General features: G+C 44.6%; 1 protein-coding gene across 1 annotated transcript in view; it reads left to right on the forward strand.

The window, feature by feature from the left end:
• LOC8033073 (apical endosomal glycoprotein) overlaps positions 1 to 20,210 on the forward strand; it is a 142,165-nt gene that overhangs the window by 4,351 nt on the left and 117,604 nt on the right. The window contains exons 3-6 of the mRNA XM_040210497.1: positions 1,548 to 1,665; positions 10,772 to 10,853; positions 12,400 to 12,525; positions 16,714 to 16,861. Of these exons, the coding sequence (XP_040066431.1) occupies positions 1,548 to 1,665; positions 10,772 to 10,853; positions 12,400 to 12,525; positions 16,714 to 16,861 (474 nt within the window). The remainder of the gene's footprint in view (positions 1 to 1,547; positions 1,666 to 10,771; positions 10,854 to 12,399; positions 12,526 to 16,713; positions 16,862 to 20,210) is intronic.

Raw genomic sequence — 20,210 nt, forward strand, 5'->3', positions numbered from 1 at the left:
AGACGCCGTCATGAAAACAACGCGTCGTCGTCCGCCGTCGCCTGAGTCCGTCTGCTATTGCACCACAGTCTAAAAACGTCTGCAACGCTCACAAGACGCGACCATCAAAGCGGTTTTCTAGCGTTTCGTCGTCACAATCCAATGCAAGCACTTATCAGCGTCTCTTGATGTGCGGTCAAAACTAACGAAAAGGACTGAGGGAATCGGACACGCTGTTCTTTCAGCTGTTATGTTCTTGTAGTTTATTTTTTCCAGTGTGTCATACTTGAGCAAGATGGGTGAACGTGAGAACGCGCAATTAAAACACGATCTAGAAATATTATTTTTGCCAGGCCAGATGCGCTTCAAAACTTTAAAGCTGCTTGCCTTTCGAAGCGGAATAACAGAAACACACACGTGGACAAATTTGATGCGAACCGAACGCTCGACTGCATCAAGCCAAATGGCTCCCAAATTATTACATGTGTTTATCTTCTCGATATTGAAACCACGGTCGCAATCACGACGGTTACGCGATTCACAGAATGGCGCGGCGACGGCATCAACACGCGCAAACGAACAAACAAAGCCACATCTAGCAAAATATTTGACGTTGAGCGCTAAGCTTCGACCAGTCCCGCTACGAAAACAATCGTCCGCACAGCGCTTTTGAAGGCGCGTACTTGCGACTGTTTGCTGCAAACTAGGAGGGTTGAAGAGAGCTTCATCTAACCACCTCAGTCAATGAAAAATAACTCCTACTAATATAAATATACGAGCTCATCGACCTACGCTTGTTTAGCACTTGCAAACACCGACCGCCGCGTTTGGTAATGTTTGATATCAAAACGGCAAAAGCAATCACGGAATATTTTTGACAGCAATAAATACTATATCTATATTATTTTTTTCTCAAACATAAAGGTATTGCCGGTAAAAGCAACATTACGGCACGGAGAAACTAATTTACAACTAACATTTCGCACGTCAATCATCTTCCGACCAGTGAGAACCGGAGAGCGGTGCTTAGCTAACTGGGAACGTTTTGTTAAGGGAAAGGGGGGGGGGGGGGGGCAAACGAAGGGCTATCTTCAACTAAACTGCATTTAACGGCTTAAATAATTCTATGTTTGTGGGTTTTTCATCTTAAAAACGTGTCCCATTTATGCCCTTTCATTTTTTCCTTTCATTTCAGTCTTGCTTTAGACTGTTCCTTATTAATCTCTATCTACCTACCGTGCATTACTCCAAAGGTTTCAGGCTCCTCATGAACACGAAAGTTAAACAATTAAAAAAATAACTTACTAAAAAATAAAACAAAATATTATATTTTATAAACTCATTTTTAATATAAAATATCAACTTTATTATAAAATGTAGGCCATATATTTTTATAAATATTAGGTCATTTTATGTGTAATTGTGTCTTCCTAAACGGTACCATAATCACTATATGCATTATTAATCACATACTGAACGATAGGGTTGCGCTCTTGCGCCACAACAAAAGTAATTTGACTTGTCTTGAGAAACTGGCATCACTGACCACGTGTGTCCTCTTTTTTCAGCATTGCGTTGAACATCTCCCGGCCAAACTCACTCAAGCTATGGAGAGACAGCTCAAACACGGTTCATTTCTGGGCTCATGAAATCACTACACTGAATTTGCCAAAATCAGCCGACCGGGTACGTATTCTTCCCGTTGTATAGTATAACGACCTCCTTTTCTTATTCGTAGATTTCTTCACACGGCATATATAGGTGAAGAGTTATACAGCATGTGCACAAACGCTGTGATCCCGTTTTAGACAGACCGCAAAAATCGGCGTTCAACGTATCGGGCTGGTATTTACTCCATAGGGGCCGAAAGGCGGCGCACGCATAAATTGGAAATATATAAAGGTAAACTTACTTCGATCCAGAAACAAAAAAGTCGTTTCTTTTTTTTTTTTTTTTTTTTTTTTTGTCTCGAATGTGTGAAGAAACGGAAGCGATAGCTGTAGGGCTGTCGCGCAATGACGGAGGAATGGCACCGTGGCAATGACGGAGGAATGGCATGTCTTTTTCTCACAGCCGTCGGTGTTGGCGTTGTGGAGGCGTCGTGGATGCCACTGACGACTGCCACCTGTGCTCGATGATCCCTGAAGTAAGTGGGTAAGCGCGGTGGAGGTTTTTCAAACCATCCAACATAACGCGCAGCGAATGGATGCTGCCGAAGTGGGACTTCGCATAACGCGAGTATTGGTTGAAAACAAGTCTTTGAAGCAGACGACAGATAGGTTCTCCCATTACGGCGCCATTCTTGGCGGGACGCCAGGGCGGCCCCCTCTCTTCGCGGGGCACGGCCGACGGAAAGTCTTCACTTTCCTCTCCTCACGGCAAGAGCGGAAATAAAAGGTTTTTCTTTTCCATTCTTAGCGCGCGCGGCAACGACGAACTACGAGGACGAAATCTCTGCTAAGTGGCATCCATAAAGCCATCGCTTTAAAAAAGAATTCTTCCGGCAATCTACGGCGCCATTTCAAGGGTGACGCAGATGGTGTTTGTTGATATCAAGACGCTACCAGCAGATGGCGTGTGCATCAAAAAACTTTCGCTAGATCTTCTGCTAGCGGAATTCGAATGGGCACGCCCCGCGCGCCTGCGCCTTCAATGCACACGCCATCTGTCGGCAGCGTCTCCAAGTCAACGAGAACCGTCTGCGTCGTCCGGGAAAAGGCGCTGGAGACTGCTCGAAAGAGGTTATTTTAGAGCGCAGCTCTTAGGCGGCCGTTTCCGGCTTGAGAGGCATCGGCGTCGGCGTTGCCGTCGCCGTCGGCGTAACCGCGAGGTCACGTGACCCCCCAAGGTCACCCCAAGGTCACGTGACCCCCCAAGGTGACCCCAAGGTCACGTGACCCCCCAAGGTTACGTGACCCACCAAGGTCACCCCAAGGTCACGTGACCCCCAGAGGTCACGTGACCCCCAGAGGTAACGCGACCCCCAGAAATCACGTGACCCCAAGGTCACGTGACCCCAGAGGTCACGTTACACCCAGAGGTCACTTGACTCTCCAAGTCACGTGACCCCCCCCCCGAAGTCACGTGACACCCCCCCCCCCCCCGAGGTCACGTGACCCCTTCCCCTCGAGGTCACGTGAACCCCCCGGAGCATATTCAAGAATGAGGGAAGGAGGAGGAGGAGGAGGAGGGGTCTATTCTCCCCTCAATACCCTTCCCTCCTCCTCCTCAAGAGCTGCGCTCCAATTCGGCGTTACAGGGAGTTGTAAACGGCTTTCACTTTTTTTAAAGTCATTGCTTTAAAAGAAGAACTTGCTGCACTTTTCAGCGTGACAGTTTGCAGTGATTTCGTTCTCGTAGGTTGTCGTTGCCAAGCCCGCGAAGAATGGAAAACATTTCTTCTTTCCCCTCTTGCCGCGCCACGAGGATAGGAAGTCAGGACTTCCCGTCGGCCTGGCGTACGTCCAAAAATGGCGCGATGAAGAGAAAATCTATGTATCGTCTGCCTCAAATGCTTTTTTAAACATTACCCGCGTTAAGCGAAATCCCATTTTGGCAGTATCCAGTTGCTACGCGTAATGCTGGATGGTTTACAAACCTCCACCGCGCTTACGCATTTACTTCACGGATCACCGAGCACTGGTGGCAGTCGTCAGTGGCCTCCACAACGCCAACCACGACGGTTATGAGTATTAGCCACGCAGCCCCTCCCTCATCATGTACGTCACGGCGCCAGTCCAGTCACATTGCGCAGCCGTGCGCTTTTTACGCTTTCGATTTTTCGCTTTCGTTTTCGTTTCTTCGCACATTGCGGGAAAAAAATAGTACTTTTTTCTTTCTTGAACGTTGTAAGTTTATCCAATGATATTTTAACACCACGCGTGCACCACCAAGCCTCACCTCTGTAGTGAATCCAAGTGCGATACACACAGAAACCGATTTTTCCGGACCTACAAAACTAGGACCCGAGCGTTGGTGTATACATGCTGTAAAATACAGTATATCCGCTTCGTGTAGGTACCTAAGAAGATGCTTATAGTGCCGATTCTCCTTTTTTATGTTGACATCAGTCATGGTGAGGTTTGGCAGCGAATTGCAGAGCGTGTTCTGTGTAAGGTTGTTGTTGCACGTGACGTTATATTGTCTCCCGACGTGAAATCACACGGCCGACCACGTCACGCAATGTCGAGGTTTCACGTGATGTTACAGTGACGCCGTCGTGTTCCATGACGCCATATAGTGTCACGCGCCATTATATTATGCGACCTACCAGGTCACGTGACGTCAGAAGGCCTCGTTACGTCGGCGTGTCACGTGCCGCCACAGTGTCACGTGATGTCTAAGTGCTACGTGACATCACCTGACGGCGCGTGACGTCAATTCCTCCGCAGCAAATAAGCGGGAAATTGTGTGTGCGCCTCGGCCGTCGCAGCCAATGATTTTAAAGGATACGGCGAGTAAGCAGACATTTTACGCTTTACCACCAGCCGACGCAGTTCACATATCCGGTATGCTGGTCGAAAAGAATAGCGCAGCATTATAACATTGAAGAAATTGTGAGTAAACAGGCGAGTTTGTTGATGTTACATATATTTGAAAAAAAAAAAAAAAAAGAAACCGGAGACGACGGACGAAGAAGGGGGCAAACACAAAACGTCTCAAACGCAGCTACTGAACTTTATCGACAAAACCGTTTATACACTATCTCACACACTCACACATCTCACGGAATTGGCACACGCCTTTGTGATCTTCCACCAAGGTACACTGCGTAGTGACCTCAGTTCAAAGGAACATGTCCCTCGCTACACAATGTATGAAGCTTTTTGTACCTAACAGAACTTTGTCTGAAATCCACAGCGGTCGAAGTTGAGGGGGCGCGAATTCGCTTAAACAAAAGAGTCTGCACAGGTTCGTCCCTGGCGCCGGCGTTGTCCGAGGTACGTTTGGCTTCGTTGCACGTGGACTTGGGGCAAGCGGTACAATTGTTCCCAGAGAGGTCGGTTTTGAGTATTGTATACGTTCATGACATTTTTATAAATTCGGTTGTAACAGAGGCATTACAGACGATCAAAGAGGTCACGGGGTACAGGTCACAGGATGCAGGCGACGCCGGAGTTCACCTTTAGCAACGAGGAGCCTGATAAAGTGTGTTGCATTATTTGGGTCTGAGGTTGAGCGCGCTAGACAAGTTTTGCTGGGAATATGGCAAGATCGAGGCAAAGCCTTTGTTACCATGCAAACGTTGTCATTCGAAATTGGTCCAACGAATGGCAGTGACGTCTATGCTTGACAACGCTCTTAGAAAGCCTTGCCGGCACAAGGTACAGGAAGCTTTTAGGAGGCAATCGGTACGCTTAAAGGAGGCGGGGCATAAAGTAACATTGTGGAGGGGGTCGCCAGACAGTGCTTGAAGAGATTCAAAGGAATGGTGAGGAAAGAAAGGGAGAAACCAGACAGGGTCGTGAGATTCCATTTTTTTTTTTTTAATACTTTTTCACACAACCTGTAGGCTGTGGCCGGGAGGTTCGGGGTTGGGATGATCTTTTCTTCCTAGTTGAACAGGCTTACGCCGATTATCTGTGGAGCACAAGGGCTGTCAACCTCGACACAGGGAAGCCGCCACTGATTGCCAGGTTGGAGTAGTGTAGGATATCCCAATGGGCTGTGGTCTTCGTACGTGCGACATACGAAATGGTGTCTAAATCACCAACTTTTTGAGCACATGAGGGTGGTAAAGAGCAGATCTCCGACTTCTCACATCGCTAAGCATGTGCAGGAATGCAATAATTGTATGCCTGATTGGGGAAAAACTCTGGTGCTAATAAAAAAATGATTAAGCAAAAACGTCTTGAAGGAAACAATCATACTTCCGTCTGTTGTAAAGTGTGTCAGTCAACCGTCGATAACACTAGATGGAGCAACCCAAACGTTTTTGTTATTGTAATATATTTTTTTTTATTATTTTTATTTTGGTGATGGGTTTGTTGTTCGCATTGCCAGGTGGCTCCCTCATGCATCTGTGAAATGATGCATGAGGGTGCGTTTTTGGGTCGATGAATGGATGGATGCATGCTGATTGCTTTACCCTTTGTAACGGGCGGCAGCTTTTGAAATGTTGCCTGTAACATTATTCTCTACGAGAGGAGGTCTCTACACCTGTCGAAGGTCACAAAGGCGTGTGCGAATTCCGGGAGACGTGTGTGTATAAGATATTTTATATAAACGTTCGTTCAATAAAGTTTAGTAGCTGCGTTTAAAACATTTTACGTTCGTCCCCTTCTTCATCCGTCGTCTCCTTTTTCAATTATAACACAACACAATTAAAACATTAGGAGAAACAAAGAAAAAAATCGCTTGCCAATTGTGTTGTATTCGTGAAGCGTTCTAGCCTCACGTAGCATCTGGTCAAGTGAAGTCAATTTCCGCGCTAAATTTAACGGGGAAACTGAATCGGTGTGCAAGTTACGCATCGTTAATTTTCTCGCTAAATTTAGCTTAGAAACGTAATTGGTGCGTAGGTTTGAGACGTCCCATAATGCAACACTGCGAGCGTTGCGTTATGGGACGTGACAGGACACGGATGCACAAAATGCGTCTTTACGAAATTCGGAGCAAGAAGCCAAAGAACGTTTCACGTTAAAAAACGATAACTACCAGCTGTGCTTAAAGCATACAAGCACCTTGCAGTGACGTGATTGAGAGTGAAGCGATGATTTCTCGCATACCGGAAGTTTCCCGACTCAAGATGGTGACCGCCGTATATGAAATATATATGTGCAAAGTATATGTACAGTTCTCAACTAAACATATTGGTCCATCGGAGAAGGTTGCCTCACCAGACGAATGAATGTAGTCCGCTTGAGGAGCGTTTGTGTTACACCAGAGCGTGTAAAGCTGACCTATGCTCTAGCCTTGAGTAACCATGTGATTTTGCAACTTAGTTACCCTATGTGTTTCAAGAGTTGCTGTTATAGACACGGGGCCACGGGCGGCTCCGGTCCACTTTTGTTTTTTTGAGCACCTCCCCTTCAGGGTGTTTTGTTTAAGCTGAACAGATTTGTTTAATAAGAGCTGTGAAAACTACATTTATCCGGCTTGTGCAAATGAGTTCTCCGGCCAGGGGCACCTAATGCACTCTAAGAAAAAACGGGTGTAGTCGGGTGTATCAGCAGCACATGCACCCCTTTCCTGAAAGATGCACCCTCCGTTGCCCAGCCAGTGTATTTGTGCACCGACAATGAGCATCCTCCTCTCCCTTAAAAACCTCTAGGTGTATCAGTGCACCGCCACGCTAGCCACGCGCCCCGACCAGCGGGTGCTTGGATGCCTTCTTGGGGGTCACTTCTGGGTTGGGCAGTTTCTTAGGAAGTATGGAACTCTTTTGTTGGCTTAGTATTGACAGTAGAGTAGACGCTATGCTTGTTTTAGGCCAATCGGGGCTCCGGCTAGGATCACGTGACTACAGTCTCCAAGCTAGAGATAAGGCAGAGCACGGCACCTGCCTGAAGGCCAAGGCCACGGGTAGCATCCACTGCACTATTAACTTTGGGTCGAACTTTCAAGAGGATATAGGGGACAAATCCTCTAGCTGCGTTCATTGTTGGGATAGCCCTGAAGATAAGCCTTCGCGAGGGCAGCCACTTTTGGCCTTGAAGGAGCTGCTATTTTCGTATACTCCTCTCCTTTCTTTCTCTCCCTAAGCTGAAAGCGTGGGAGAGGCTACGTAGACGTCGGACCAATGGACCGGAGGCTTTTTTTATCCCTTGAGTCCGCTGTCTGGGTGCGGGTAATGGCAGGAGCGTGATCATGTGGCAAAGGCTTCACGGGTGGCGTAGTAGCTCTTTCCGATCCGGGAATGTCTGATTCCCGGCCTAGTTTCTTGTGTGCTGTGCTGCGACCAGCGGGGCTGCCAGAGATTTCGTCCGTGACAACGTATTCGAGTCTACCAAGGCTTCCAGTGTTTGAAAAGTCCAAAGTACATCGGCAACAAGCGATTTCTTCAAAAAAGTTCGGTTTGGCAAATTACTTATTCTGCCACATCGTGTTGAATCTTCACAGACCCCTTTCTTTCCGTGTTTGTGTTTGTGTAGTTCTGCAGTGCCCGTGTCAACATCTATCTCGGATTGCATATTTCAGGTCCGGTATTTTCATCGTAAGTGCGCTGCAACCTACTCCTTTGCAGCAATTGACCGTTCCGTTCCGGATTACGTCTAAACTTAGGCAGTGTCTATTTCCTAGCAGCCGGGAGATTAATTTCCCCCAAATTCTATCGGCAGTCGCCTGCCATTAACTGTCTACAATCGTGTGATAACTGCAGGTGACTTTCTTATTCGCCCGGCGTTTTGTGAACACGCGTTTCATGGACACCTTTTCGTTGATACACGTTTTCTAGACACGTTTCGTCGACATTAACGTTTCACCGTGACTCGTTACGTGAAATACACGCTCTAGGGACATTTCGTCGTGTCTGTGTCTCTGAGGCGCGTGCTCACCGACCCAGCCCACCCGTTCACGTCGCTTCGTGGCGACAGTATGCGGTGGCTCATTAAAAAAATGTTTACCCTACCTGTGATACCCGTATATATCACCTCGCGCATATAGTCTGGAGCGGCTCATTACAAGAAAAAAAAAAGAGAGAAGAGATGCTTTAGAGGAAAGCTAGCCTGAGCTGTCGATGAATCGTCGTTCGATGTAGTGATTATATCGCCAATGAGTGACGACTGCCGGCACGATTTCGGGCAAATAATTCTACCGGCTGCTGAGAAAATAGACACTACCTAAGAGTCACCCCGGTTCTTGTTCGCTCATTAATGTCCTGAGTTGTGTAACAGCTTCGTTGCACATCTTCACATATCACAGATTGCTGGCACGTTTGTACTTGTTTACGGAATAGACTGTCTAATAAACTTATAGGAGATTTGAAAACAATCCGTTGTGTCTGTTTACCTGCCTTTTTGCAACCACCTGGGCGCGTACATTTTTTACAGGTTTCCTTGAGGTGGGTTCACAAAGAGGTGTAATGGTACATTATTGAATGAGGTGTATATATGTTCCATATGAGTGGGTGAGTGTAAAAAACGGTGTAATAGTAAACCCTGTTGGCGGGTGTATCTCTGTTCCCTATGAGCGGCGTGGGTGTAAACAACGGTGTAATAGCAAACCCTGTTGGTGGGTGTAGAGAAGAGAATACTTGTACACCTTAAATTGGGGTGTACCTGCACACCGAAACGACAGTGAGTGTGTAAGAAAGGAGTAGAGACACACCCCAGTATGGGGTGTATCTGTGCACCCCCGAATGCTGAAGGTGTATAAAAGGGTGCACATATGCACCCCTAGGGAGGGTGTATATATGCACCTTGTTTTGAGGTGTACATGTACACCTTTATGGGTGTAGTATATGTGGCAGCACTTACACCCCCTGTGGGTGTACCCACTACACCCCTTTTTCTTAGAGTGTGTAGGGTGCTACTCGAAATTACCATTCGTTTAACAAAGTAAGTTTTATTGAACCTTTTTTGAAATTGCGAATATTTACATATTCTTCGAATTAGAAACTTGTTCAGCATTATCAAAAACACCTAAATCAACTCCTTTTATAACTATATAAGCCAGGGGCGGCATTTTAGGGCGTTCTGAATAAACGTTGAGCTGGGCGCGTTTCTAGGTTTTGGTTTCTTATAGGAGAGCATATTTGCACCCGCGCTTCTACGCCCTGGTGGTCGTGGGGCGGACCCACCGTCGCGCCTGCCTCGTAGGATGTACGGAAGCATGGAGTACGTATGTTGCGCATCTCAGTCACTGGGAAGCAGGACAGCGGGCGCAGAAATGAGCTCTGATAAGAAACGGAAACCTAGAAAAGTGCCCAAAATGAGCGTGTTGACGGAACACAATAAAATTATGCCCCTGCCTAATATACTTAAAAAAAAAAAGTTAACTTAGCTGGTTCCGATGAAGTTCAGAACGTTTGTATCTTGAGCCATGTGTACATTTTAACTGATTAAAAAAGAAAATGAAAAATGTTACCTATTTAGCCGACTGGTCGTTACGATTATCCCCCTATACCATGTCCCTCTGGCCGTATAACTGAGTTGCAAAAAAGCACAAGTGTAGCTTTCACGGCTATATTTATAAAGATATGTTAAGTTAAAAAAATCACCCTGTATACGTGCCCACAGATGGTTTGTATGTAAATTAAGTACAGGTTAAGAGTTCCATTTATTTATTTAGTTATTTTTCTCTCAGGGCCAAAACGTTATGAAGGAGAGGTGCCTTATAAAAACAATTCGTAAGAATAAAGACACGAACAATATAATCAACGTAGAGTAATACACATGAAAGCAACACTTGATTTTCGTATAAAAATGCAGTTCAGTTTGTATTTTATATTTTTAATTAGTATGCATTCATTTATTCAAGGAACACCAAGGTATGGAGAAGCACACAACAACAAGCAATTTGTGCACAAAAACAATACGAAATGCACACATTCCATTTTAAAAGTATATAAATAGAGATCATAATTAATTAGTCGTGTCTACTAAATGCGTCTAAAGCGCTTGCAAAAAAAAAAAAAGGGAAAGGCACAGGCAGCAATATGACTGTAAACCTACGAGGAAGAACATTCCAATATCAGACCTCTTAAAAAAATTATAACGCTGTGTTTTTTTTTGCATCGGAACTTAAGGCAGGGACATCAATGTTTCTACCTTGCGTCAAGGTTTTCATTGTTCATGTGATAATCGTCGAATCTTAAGACAATCTTATCATGTAATTTATTGTGAAAACGCAGCTCTACTTGGAAGCCTACCTTTTCTTCGGCTTGATTGCCATCGATGACCTGCAGATTACACCTGGGTCGTGTCCACAAAGAGGTAAGCTCTGAAACTACCCCGCCATACCCGCCGTACACAGTAAGAACACCGACCTTAAGGGAAATCTCTAGTGTGATTCCTTAAAAGGGCGCTGACACCCCAAAGGTCGTATTTCTTTTTATTGTCTAAAACTATGCAAATTGTAGTCATAGACGCAAAAAAAAGCAACGCATCACAAAAAAAAAAAAATTTCCGCGCACGCACGTCTTTTTATTTATGGCGTTTTTCTCTCCCGCTCCTCACCTCATCGCTTTTTTTTTGATTGGTGACATCAAAAATCATGAAATGTAGAAGCTTTGTAGCCGACATTGCTATAACATTTAATAACGGCAATCGTAAAACATTTCTTTTAACGCATTTGCAAACGCACCACGGCCCTTCTTTTTGAAATACCAAAAATCAGGGTCCGGTGTGATGTTCCCTCCTGGATTTGTATCCTCCCTCGGAAAGCTTAGCGGCGCTCAACGCACATAGCAGAGGATGATTGGTGAGTATGGAAATCGGACGAAGAAACTGGTTTCTCCCGGACCGCCGGCGCCCTTCTCTCCCGCTCCTCAGCTCCTCGCTTGGGGTCTCGGTGGTTTGGAGCAGAGGCGCGAAAGAAAGTCGACTCTCAGGACTCCGCAATATGACATCAACGCACTGGCGCAGATTGCGCGGGAACTTCAAATTCGGCATTTGGAAATAGTTTTTTTACTTCAGAAATACTGAATTTCCAAGTTTCGAATTTTGAGGGTAATGTCCCGGCATCGTTTTCAATCATTTCAGATAATTAAAAAAAAATTATTTTGATGTGTCAGTGCCCCTTTAATATCCGAATTTATTGTTCATCGCGTTTGGGTGTGTTTTGGGAGTGTATTCTCCCCACAGAATCAGTGTTTTTCGGAACGAATTTTTTGTGTCTGACAAAACAAAACAGTGTTTATCGTGGATTAAATTTAAGAAGACAGGATATGGGAATTGCATTTCTCAACCCCCAGAATACTTGTGCCTAAATCGAAGGGTTTGGAATGTGTTCGTATCAAAATAAAAGCAGAAGCGATAACTCATCTGTAATAAATAAAACATGCAATGGTGGTTCACACAACCCAATGCAAAAATCTTTTGTCATGACTAGGAATAAAAACTACAGGTTTCATAGTCTCAAGCAGTATTAAGTATTTTTTGCTGGAAGCTTGGTGAGTTTGTGATTAATAACAGCAGCAACGCAAAAAAAGACAAAAATAAACTAGAGGAACGATCACTGAAAGACAAACGAGAGCCCTAATAATTCTAATTTCCATGTTTACTTCTTCTGGAGATATTGGCTTACGCAGATGTTTGGTTGAAATCAAGTTTTGCGGAAAACAGCCGTTGCAGGGATCTAGACCAAATGTCTCAGAGTTTTGGCAATGTTTTTTTTTTTTATCTTAATATGACATTTCCAAGCAGGTTGAATCCTTAAGGACTACTTTTACAACGCTCCCTATCTCAGTTCTTTTTGTGAATCTCAAGGTTTGAATGCAGAACATCCGGCTAAATATGGGTATATTTCTTTTTTGTTTAGATAAGTGTACATTTGAGATCGGCAGCCCATGTCCCCTATACCTTCAACCTAGCACGTTGAGAAGATGGGTCATCAGCAGCAGCAGATCCCTGAAGGTTCCCGACCATACGCTCCAAGACAATAAGGGTACGTACAGGAAATGGAGGCCTTCTCTCTGGCTGCTGCGAAAAATAAAATGCAATATGATGGTTCCATATCAGATTGTAAAAAAATAGTTCAGGCAATTATTTTAAATTTTTTTAAGCAACTTACGTGAAATCCTTCTTTTTGTCAGGAACATTGTGCTATATGCGAACGCCTTAGCTAGTTTTCTTACGGAGATATGAAATGTCGAAGCTCTAGCGTGCATATTGCCAACGTTTCGCTATGGTATTTTGCACAGCCGTCACATTCGCACCGATGATGCGCATAACAATATTTTTAATGTTTCCAATATCTACACAAGGTATTACAAAAACAATAACAATTTTAATGCATAAGATACTACAGAACACGTCTAATAAACACGTTTTATCGCCATATTCACATACTATTTACCAAGTAACTACTTCATATAAAAACGAGGCAAAATATATCGAAATAACAATCGTTTAAAGCATTCAACAATCATATAAGAAGTCTGCTTAACTGTTATTGTAATTTTGTTATAATGCAAAAGCGCAGTTAACCTTTATAAATATAACAAAATGGCACGTCAGTATTTACAAGAAAGCTCTACTTTTTATTTTTTAACTCTCCTCAACAGTTTACAGGGACTTGAACTAACTTGTCATTTCAAAACATTGAGTACTATATGACCTTATTGAGAGAAAAACGAAAACAAACCTTTACTCAAGCTGAGCTAGCTCGTCTCCGTGAAACTGGCTTTGCCATTCGACGCCGGCTTCGAACAGACCTTTTCTAGAAGCGACGAAGGCCGTGCATCGGCACTGGTCTATCGTAGTGTGTAAAAAGCTACGGTGTTCCTAGTTAAGCGTTATATTTGCTTCCTTGCGTCCAAATTTAGTGTTTTTAGTTAGAGCCGTAAGAATCTGGGCATGCCTAATATCCATAATGTGGTTGGATTTCATAGTTTTCAATTATGCTCACCTCCTATCTAATTGAAATGATTCCTTTAAATGTACTAATTGCAAAGTGAATTACTAAAAGTAATTATGAGCACAATTGTGTCACACCCTCATTTTCCCCCAAATTTGCTTTTCGGCAAGAACCAATATTGCACCAGCCCTTTTTCTGCGCGATGCGTACTTTTCACAGGAACGATTTGGCGTGTTCTATATTACTAGATTTACAAACCATACCATATATAAGCAGTCGTGATGTGATCGAGGGTCGCGTGAAGTAACACTGCGTCAGTTGTACTGCAATTGATTTTTTACCGCTGAGTTCAACCTCCAAAGGCTTCCCACGACATTTATCCGGTATATTCCCCGCTAAGTTTTGGTTTTTAGCCGTTACGATCGAGTGCGCACACTCTCACGGTTCGGTTGTCCTCCGAATGCTATCGCAATAAAAAATAACAAAAACGGTTCAGACTCAATGCTCTCTTAGGTCATAATGCCTCCGTGCTATATACTCGAATTCGGCATCTAATTTTGGTTCTATTTCACTTGCGTCTAAAACTTAACTGTACATTCATTTCAGCAAGTCGGGTGACGTTTGTTTAATAACAGTGTTTGTCTTCTTATTTCCGTTTTCGGGTGTCTGCTGGCTCGCTACTTATTTGTATAATAGGATTTTATCTTGAGTAATAAAATATGTTATTGAGTCAAATACAGAATTCAAAAGTATAAAATCAGTACAATTTATATGGAGCTGATAAAGTTTGTGTTAGTTCTCGTGAATTTATTGGACAAACCGTAAATAACATTTCTCTCTTTGCAATAGGGTGCCAGTTACTTTATTGAAAATACGTCGTGTTTTACTGCAGCGTACCCACACCTGCTCCTGTTATTTCACATAAATCAATACCAAAGAAATTCAGAGGCATTCAAACGTGTATCTGTTGTAAGTTAAAAATACGTTAATTGTTTGTGCCTCTGTTCTTAATCTATTCTGTGTTTTTCTTTTTAATTTCATATTAGCGTCTAGGCGGTCAATGGCTGACATTTAACTGTTACCCATTTCTGGTTCCCGCATAATAGATATTAACTGTTGCACTTGCCGTAGATTTCTTGTGTGTGCTCATCTTGACTATGTGCATCCTTACGTAGGCTGCTCGGCGTTCATGAGCATAGAAAATAAACAAATCAAATGTAATGAAACGAAGTATAACCAAATTGGTAACACCGCGTTTTTTTTATAAGCATTATTTCATGAACTAATATTTAATTGCATTCAAGCTTATATTATTTTAGAGTTATTTTATATATACAACAGAATACGTTTTGCTGTGACTGATCAGTAAACGTCTACGTGTAAATTTGCTGTATACGACAATATAAATATTTTTAAAACGACAGTAATATTAAGCTACTCATCACAGATATCCGCTTATGTATGTCGACTGTAATGGCAAGGGGGGGGGGGGCGTTGTTTCCCCATAAATTTAGCAGAAAAATTTACTTCACGTGACCTATGCACCAACCGAGGTTCCCCGCTAAATTTAGCGGACGCTTGACGTCCCGCGTCCTATCCACCAATACAGTTTACCCGCTAAATTTATCGCAAAATCCACGTCACGTGACCTTTGAACCTATTCAGTTTCCCCCTAAAATTACCGGAAAATTTATGGATTTAGTTTCCGCTAACTTTAGCATAAAAATTTACGTCACGTGTCCTATGAACCAATCCAGGTTATCCGCTATATTTGGAGGGGAGCCGAGCACCTGCCGTGTGTGCAACAATAAACGATATCGAATGACAACCGTGGTATCTACAAGATGGGAAGGAAATACGCCATAGAAACGGGGGCAAAGAAGAGTGACACACAGGACAGGGCTCGACTTGGAACAGACATTAAATAGAGCCCACACATAAAAAGATTCAAATCGCAGATGCGCACAAAGGATAAACTAAGATTTAAAAAAAACAGACGCAGGAGGTCACTGGTGAGTGTCTGAAGCTTTACTGATAAAGGCCTGTGCTTTATCAGAAAGGGCGATAAAGGGTGCGCTAATAAAAACATTAGGAGCATGGGCCAATATCATGAAGGCCTCGCGCATTTCACACTCCAGTTGCGCTTGCTTTGAATCATGCCGCAACCTCAGTTCTATGGAACTCCGGTTGGCATTCAGATGTATCGCAGAAATGTTTCTAAAAATTTTCATTTAAAATTACGAAACGTTCGTGTACTATTTGAAGGTTTAGGTAGTATCTTCTCGAATCCAATAGCCGGGAACAAGTGATTTGTTCGTTTCAAGGCAATATCTTTTGAATACCAAAGCCCTGTTTACGAACAAATTAGTATGTGACCACACCGGGGGGGGTTGTCAGTGCGCAGATACTTGATTTGCGTGAGATTACTCGTCTGCTCACGCGTGGCGTCGACGACAGCAGCGCCACCATGGCACCGTGACTTCAGAGATTTGAGTCTGGGTATACATAAGAAACGCCATGGACCTTTCTTGCTCGTGATGGTCTAACCGTTCGACGTCAGAATGTCACGTAGCGTCATGGCTTCACGTGATATCAAACGCTTCCACGCGACGTCGTCCTGCCTCGTGACGTCACACTGACATTTGCGAAATCACGGTGTAACGAAACCTCCCGGCGTCGTGTTACGTCACGGCATCACGTGGCGTCGTGGTGCTGCGTGACGAACAGCCTCGTGTGACGTGACGTCGCAATTTTCTGTGCTAAATTTAGTGGAAAACTGTTCTCCGCTTTATTCGGAGAGAAACTGTTGATTTGTCAAAGACCTGATCGAGTAATATTGCAATTCTATTGCATTTGATGAGATCTCCAAGCTAGGAAAGCAATTATCTGTGTGACTAGTAAAAAGTACAAAAACGCACTGTTATTTAACGAAAGTAATTGTTTTAAGCTAGACGAGTTAATAGCATTATATGACATCTTTTCTGCCACATAAATTTGCATTTTGTAAACCGAGAAGAGCAACATTGGCTGTCACCATTTGTAAGGCACGAAACGTGTGGGTGGATCTGAGTTTACCACCAACCCGGATGCAGCCTTCGTGTAGTGTATCTACATGTTCGGAATACGTGCGAAGACAGCGGCGAGACTCGGACAATTTGTGCAGTGGCTACGAGATGGCGTGCACTGTTGTAAAAGGCCTATTCCCGGATAAATGTAGCCTTAGACGACGCGGGGATCATAAATTTGATTTTTGTTTGTCATTGCGGACGTTTGCAGGATATTTTTTGTTCCTGAACACTAGCAAGATTGACCCCGCCCATCCAGAATCGAGGGTGTACTTCTCTACGCGTAAGCCCACCCCGGCAACCTGCGTCACCTTCTGGTGGAAAGGCTTCGGATATCGCAGCGACCTCAACGTATATGTGTAAGTATACGCTTGCCATGGAACATGTCAGGCCTTGTATAAGAGGAGATACAACGTTTAATTACGACAATCGGTAACATTAGCAGCATTTAGAACGTCCCACTGGACCAAAGTGGCGTAATTAAGAATGATGAGATACAGCAAACGTGCAACGTGATTTCAATCACTATGCGTAAGTATGTTTTTGTCATAGTACTTGTAACAAATCGCAAGATACCACCATATATGGAGTTTTTAAACATTCAAAACGACTCCTCGGGATAAAAGGGACTTCATTACTGCCGACTCTCATTAAAAAAACTGGTTCTCAAGAGAATAACTGCAGTGCTGATTGATGCCAAAACTTGCCAACCCTAATATATTAGTGCCCCGGGTTAAAAATGAATTCAACAGAAAAGTCAATAAAATGGTATTGTATTTTTAGTCAAATGAAATCGAAAATAATTTAGCTGAAGCGCGCAAGGTTAGTATTAACTCGCCTTTTGAAAATTGTGATTGAAAAAGTGTAAACCAAGAAGCCAATTGTCCCCGTAATTGATGACGTCACAAGATGGCGGCGTGTCCCAAACAAACATTTGCTAGAGCCATTGCTATAGTCAAATAGACGAAGGCTCGACGTGAAGGAAGAATTTGTCATATAAAAGTGAAAATATTTTGTAAGCATCGTGGTTTCTCGAGTTCTCTGATCATGAATACTTTTTTATTATATCAGTGCTATAAATAATTGATGAGAGCAGCAGTAAAGTCTCACAACCGTTTTTACTTCGCTAGCAGACGGCACGATAGCCTTGCGGGTCCAGCGGTTCCATTTGCAGGAGTTCGCCGATCGTTGAGTTACGTTTGTGACGATCGATGAAACTTCGATTTTCGAAGTCAACTTTCGCTGGGATTTTGAAAGCTAAGAATTCCGGTGCACAGCTCTGATGGACGCTGGAGGTGCGCGATCGCATGATCGCCAGTCAGTGAAGGCTTCAGCAATATTTAAGAACGGTAAAAACAGGGTGAAGCCGGATCATGTACAACGACGACGTGAAGCGTATGGACGTCGAAGTCCAATCAAGCACACGCCTCAAGAGTTCTGACGGCACAGAAGTTGCCTCAGTTTACGCGTGTGTGATCTAACAAACTTTCCCTAAAATATGTATGGGCCCGTTCGGTAATGGCTGCCTCAGCTTCGAACGGACTTACTCGAGTTTGAGTTATCGGAGTGTCTATTGAACGACAGAAAGTCGCCCCTCTTCAGCTGCTCCTGTGCAGTTTCCGCTTCCTCCTCTGAAGCCGACTGCCGTACGTTTGCTCTGCGCTTGTTTAGGAACTTTGTATAAAATGTGTTCGAATACACATGGGAAGAGGCCGCGCGTGGAGATCAAGGCCTTGTCGACCGAAGCGAGCGTAATCCGACGTCATATAGTCGCGTACACTCCCTTCCCCCCCCCCCCCCAAACCTAGCTACAAAAAAAAAAAAAAAAAAGAGAAAAACATTAATTGGGTTTATGTTTTGCGTGAGTGATGTACATGTTCGGAATGTGGAACCACACATTAAAGTTATGTTCATACCCTGCATTTCCCTTTTCATCTGTTCAGCACGGAGAGGACTATCGTCGATAACCGCCGACTGTGCAACCGCGGTCAAAACACGTCGTCAAATTAACGATTGCGCAATTTATTAGTATATACAAAACAGGCGAAATGCTCCCAAGGCATTTTCCGAAAAAAGCCTCAGCTAGAAACAATATTCGAAGCGTTATCAGTCTTATCATCAGAAGTTTTTATTAACGAAAGCGAGCAACGCGCCCGATAACTTACTTGGTGTTTTTATCCCGCTCTTTTCCTGTGTCCAGTATTGTTGAAAACGAAAGAATCAGCAGGGCTCTTCCCTTAGCAAGCAGCTACAAACTACACACACATATTGCGAGCTTGAAAAACGAAGTTTGGCGTCTTGAACCGATACGCTACATTTAAAATAGCTGTACTGCAAAATAAAAAAAGGGTTTCACGCAGCTTTGTTATCATATAATAAACCGACGCTTTCTTTCACTCCATTTCTTGCAGATCTCTGTGCGTGTTAATATTTTGGACAGAGATTATCCCCTATCGCACGCAAATACAATTCGTTTTAGAGCGCAGCTCTTAGGGGCCCGTTCCCGGCTTGAGCGGCGTCGGCGTCGCCGTCGGCGTCGGCGTAACCAAGGTCATCTCAAGGTCACGTGGCCCCCAAGGTCATCCCAAGGTCACCCCAAGGTCACGTGGCCCCCAAGGTCACCCCAAGATCACGTGACCCCTCCCCCACCCAAAGTCACGTGACCCCCGAGGTCACGTGACCCCCCCCCCCCCGAAGTCACGTGACACCCCCAGGTCACGTGACCACCCCCAGGGTCACGTGACCCCCGCCGAGGTCACGTGACCTCCCCGATGACGTCATCGTCACTGATGACGTCACCGGCATCCGCATCGTCATCGTCATCATCACTGATGACGTCATCAGTGATGATGACGATGACGATGCGGATGCCGGTGAGGTCATCAGTGACGTCACTGATGACGTCATCAGTGATGATGACGATGACGATGCGGATGCCGGTGATGTCATCAGTGACGTCACTGATGACGTCATCAGTGATGATGACGATGACGATGCGGATGCCGGTGAGGTCATCAGTGATGATGACGATGCGGATGCCGGTGACGTCATCAGTGACGATGACGTCATCGGGAAGGTCACGTGACCTTGGGGGTGGTCACGTGACCTGGGGGTGTCACGTGACTTCGGGGGGCATCCGCATCGTCATCGTCATCATCACAGATGACGTCATCAGTGACGTCACTGATGACGTCACCGACATCCGTATCGTCATCGTCATCATCGCTGATGACGTCATCGGAGTCCGCATCGTCATCGTCACTGATGACGTCATCAGTGACGTCACTGATGACATTGGCATCGTCACGTGACCCCCCAAGGTCACGTGACCCCCCCCCCCCCCAGTACCCTTCCCTCCTCCTCCTCAAGAGCTGCGCTCTAATTCGGTGTTACAGGGAGTTGTAAACGGCTTTCACTTTTTTTATTAACCCGATGAGTTTTCTTAGGCCAGCCATTTTCCCAATAAATACAACATCAAAATCATATCATTATGCGAACGGTTCAAACTGTTGCAGATGGCATACCCTGTCTTCTGTGCAGGGGCTCCGGAAGTGAATTCTGATCGGGAAGGGGGGGCGGGGGCGGGGGTCAAGGCTCACATTCTTGCAGTGCAAATTCCCCCCCCCCCCCCCAACTTTGAAGATCGTACGCGCGGAAAAACCGAAATGGAGGAAGCGACCTTTGTTTAGCCGAAATCTTTTCTGAGTA

The sequence above is a fragment of the Ixodes scapularis genome, unplaced genomic scaffold, assembly GCF_016920785.2.
Source record: "Ixodes scapularis isolate PalLabHiFi unplaced genomic scaffold, ASM1692078v2 PGA_scaffold6__148_contigs__length_123643588, whole genome shotgun sequence".
NCBI lineage: Eukaryota > Metazoa > Arthropoda > Arachnida > Ixodida > Ixodidae > Ixodes > Ixodes scapularis.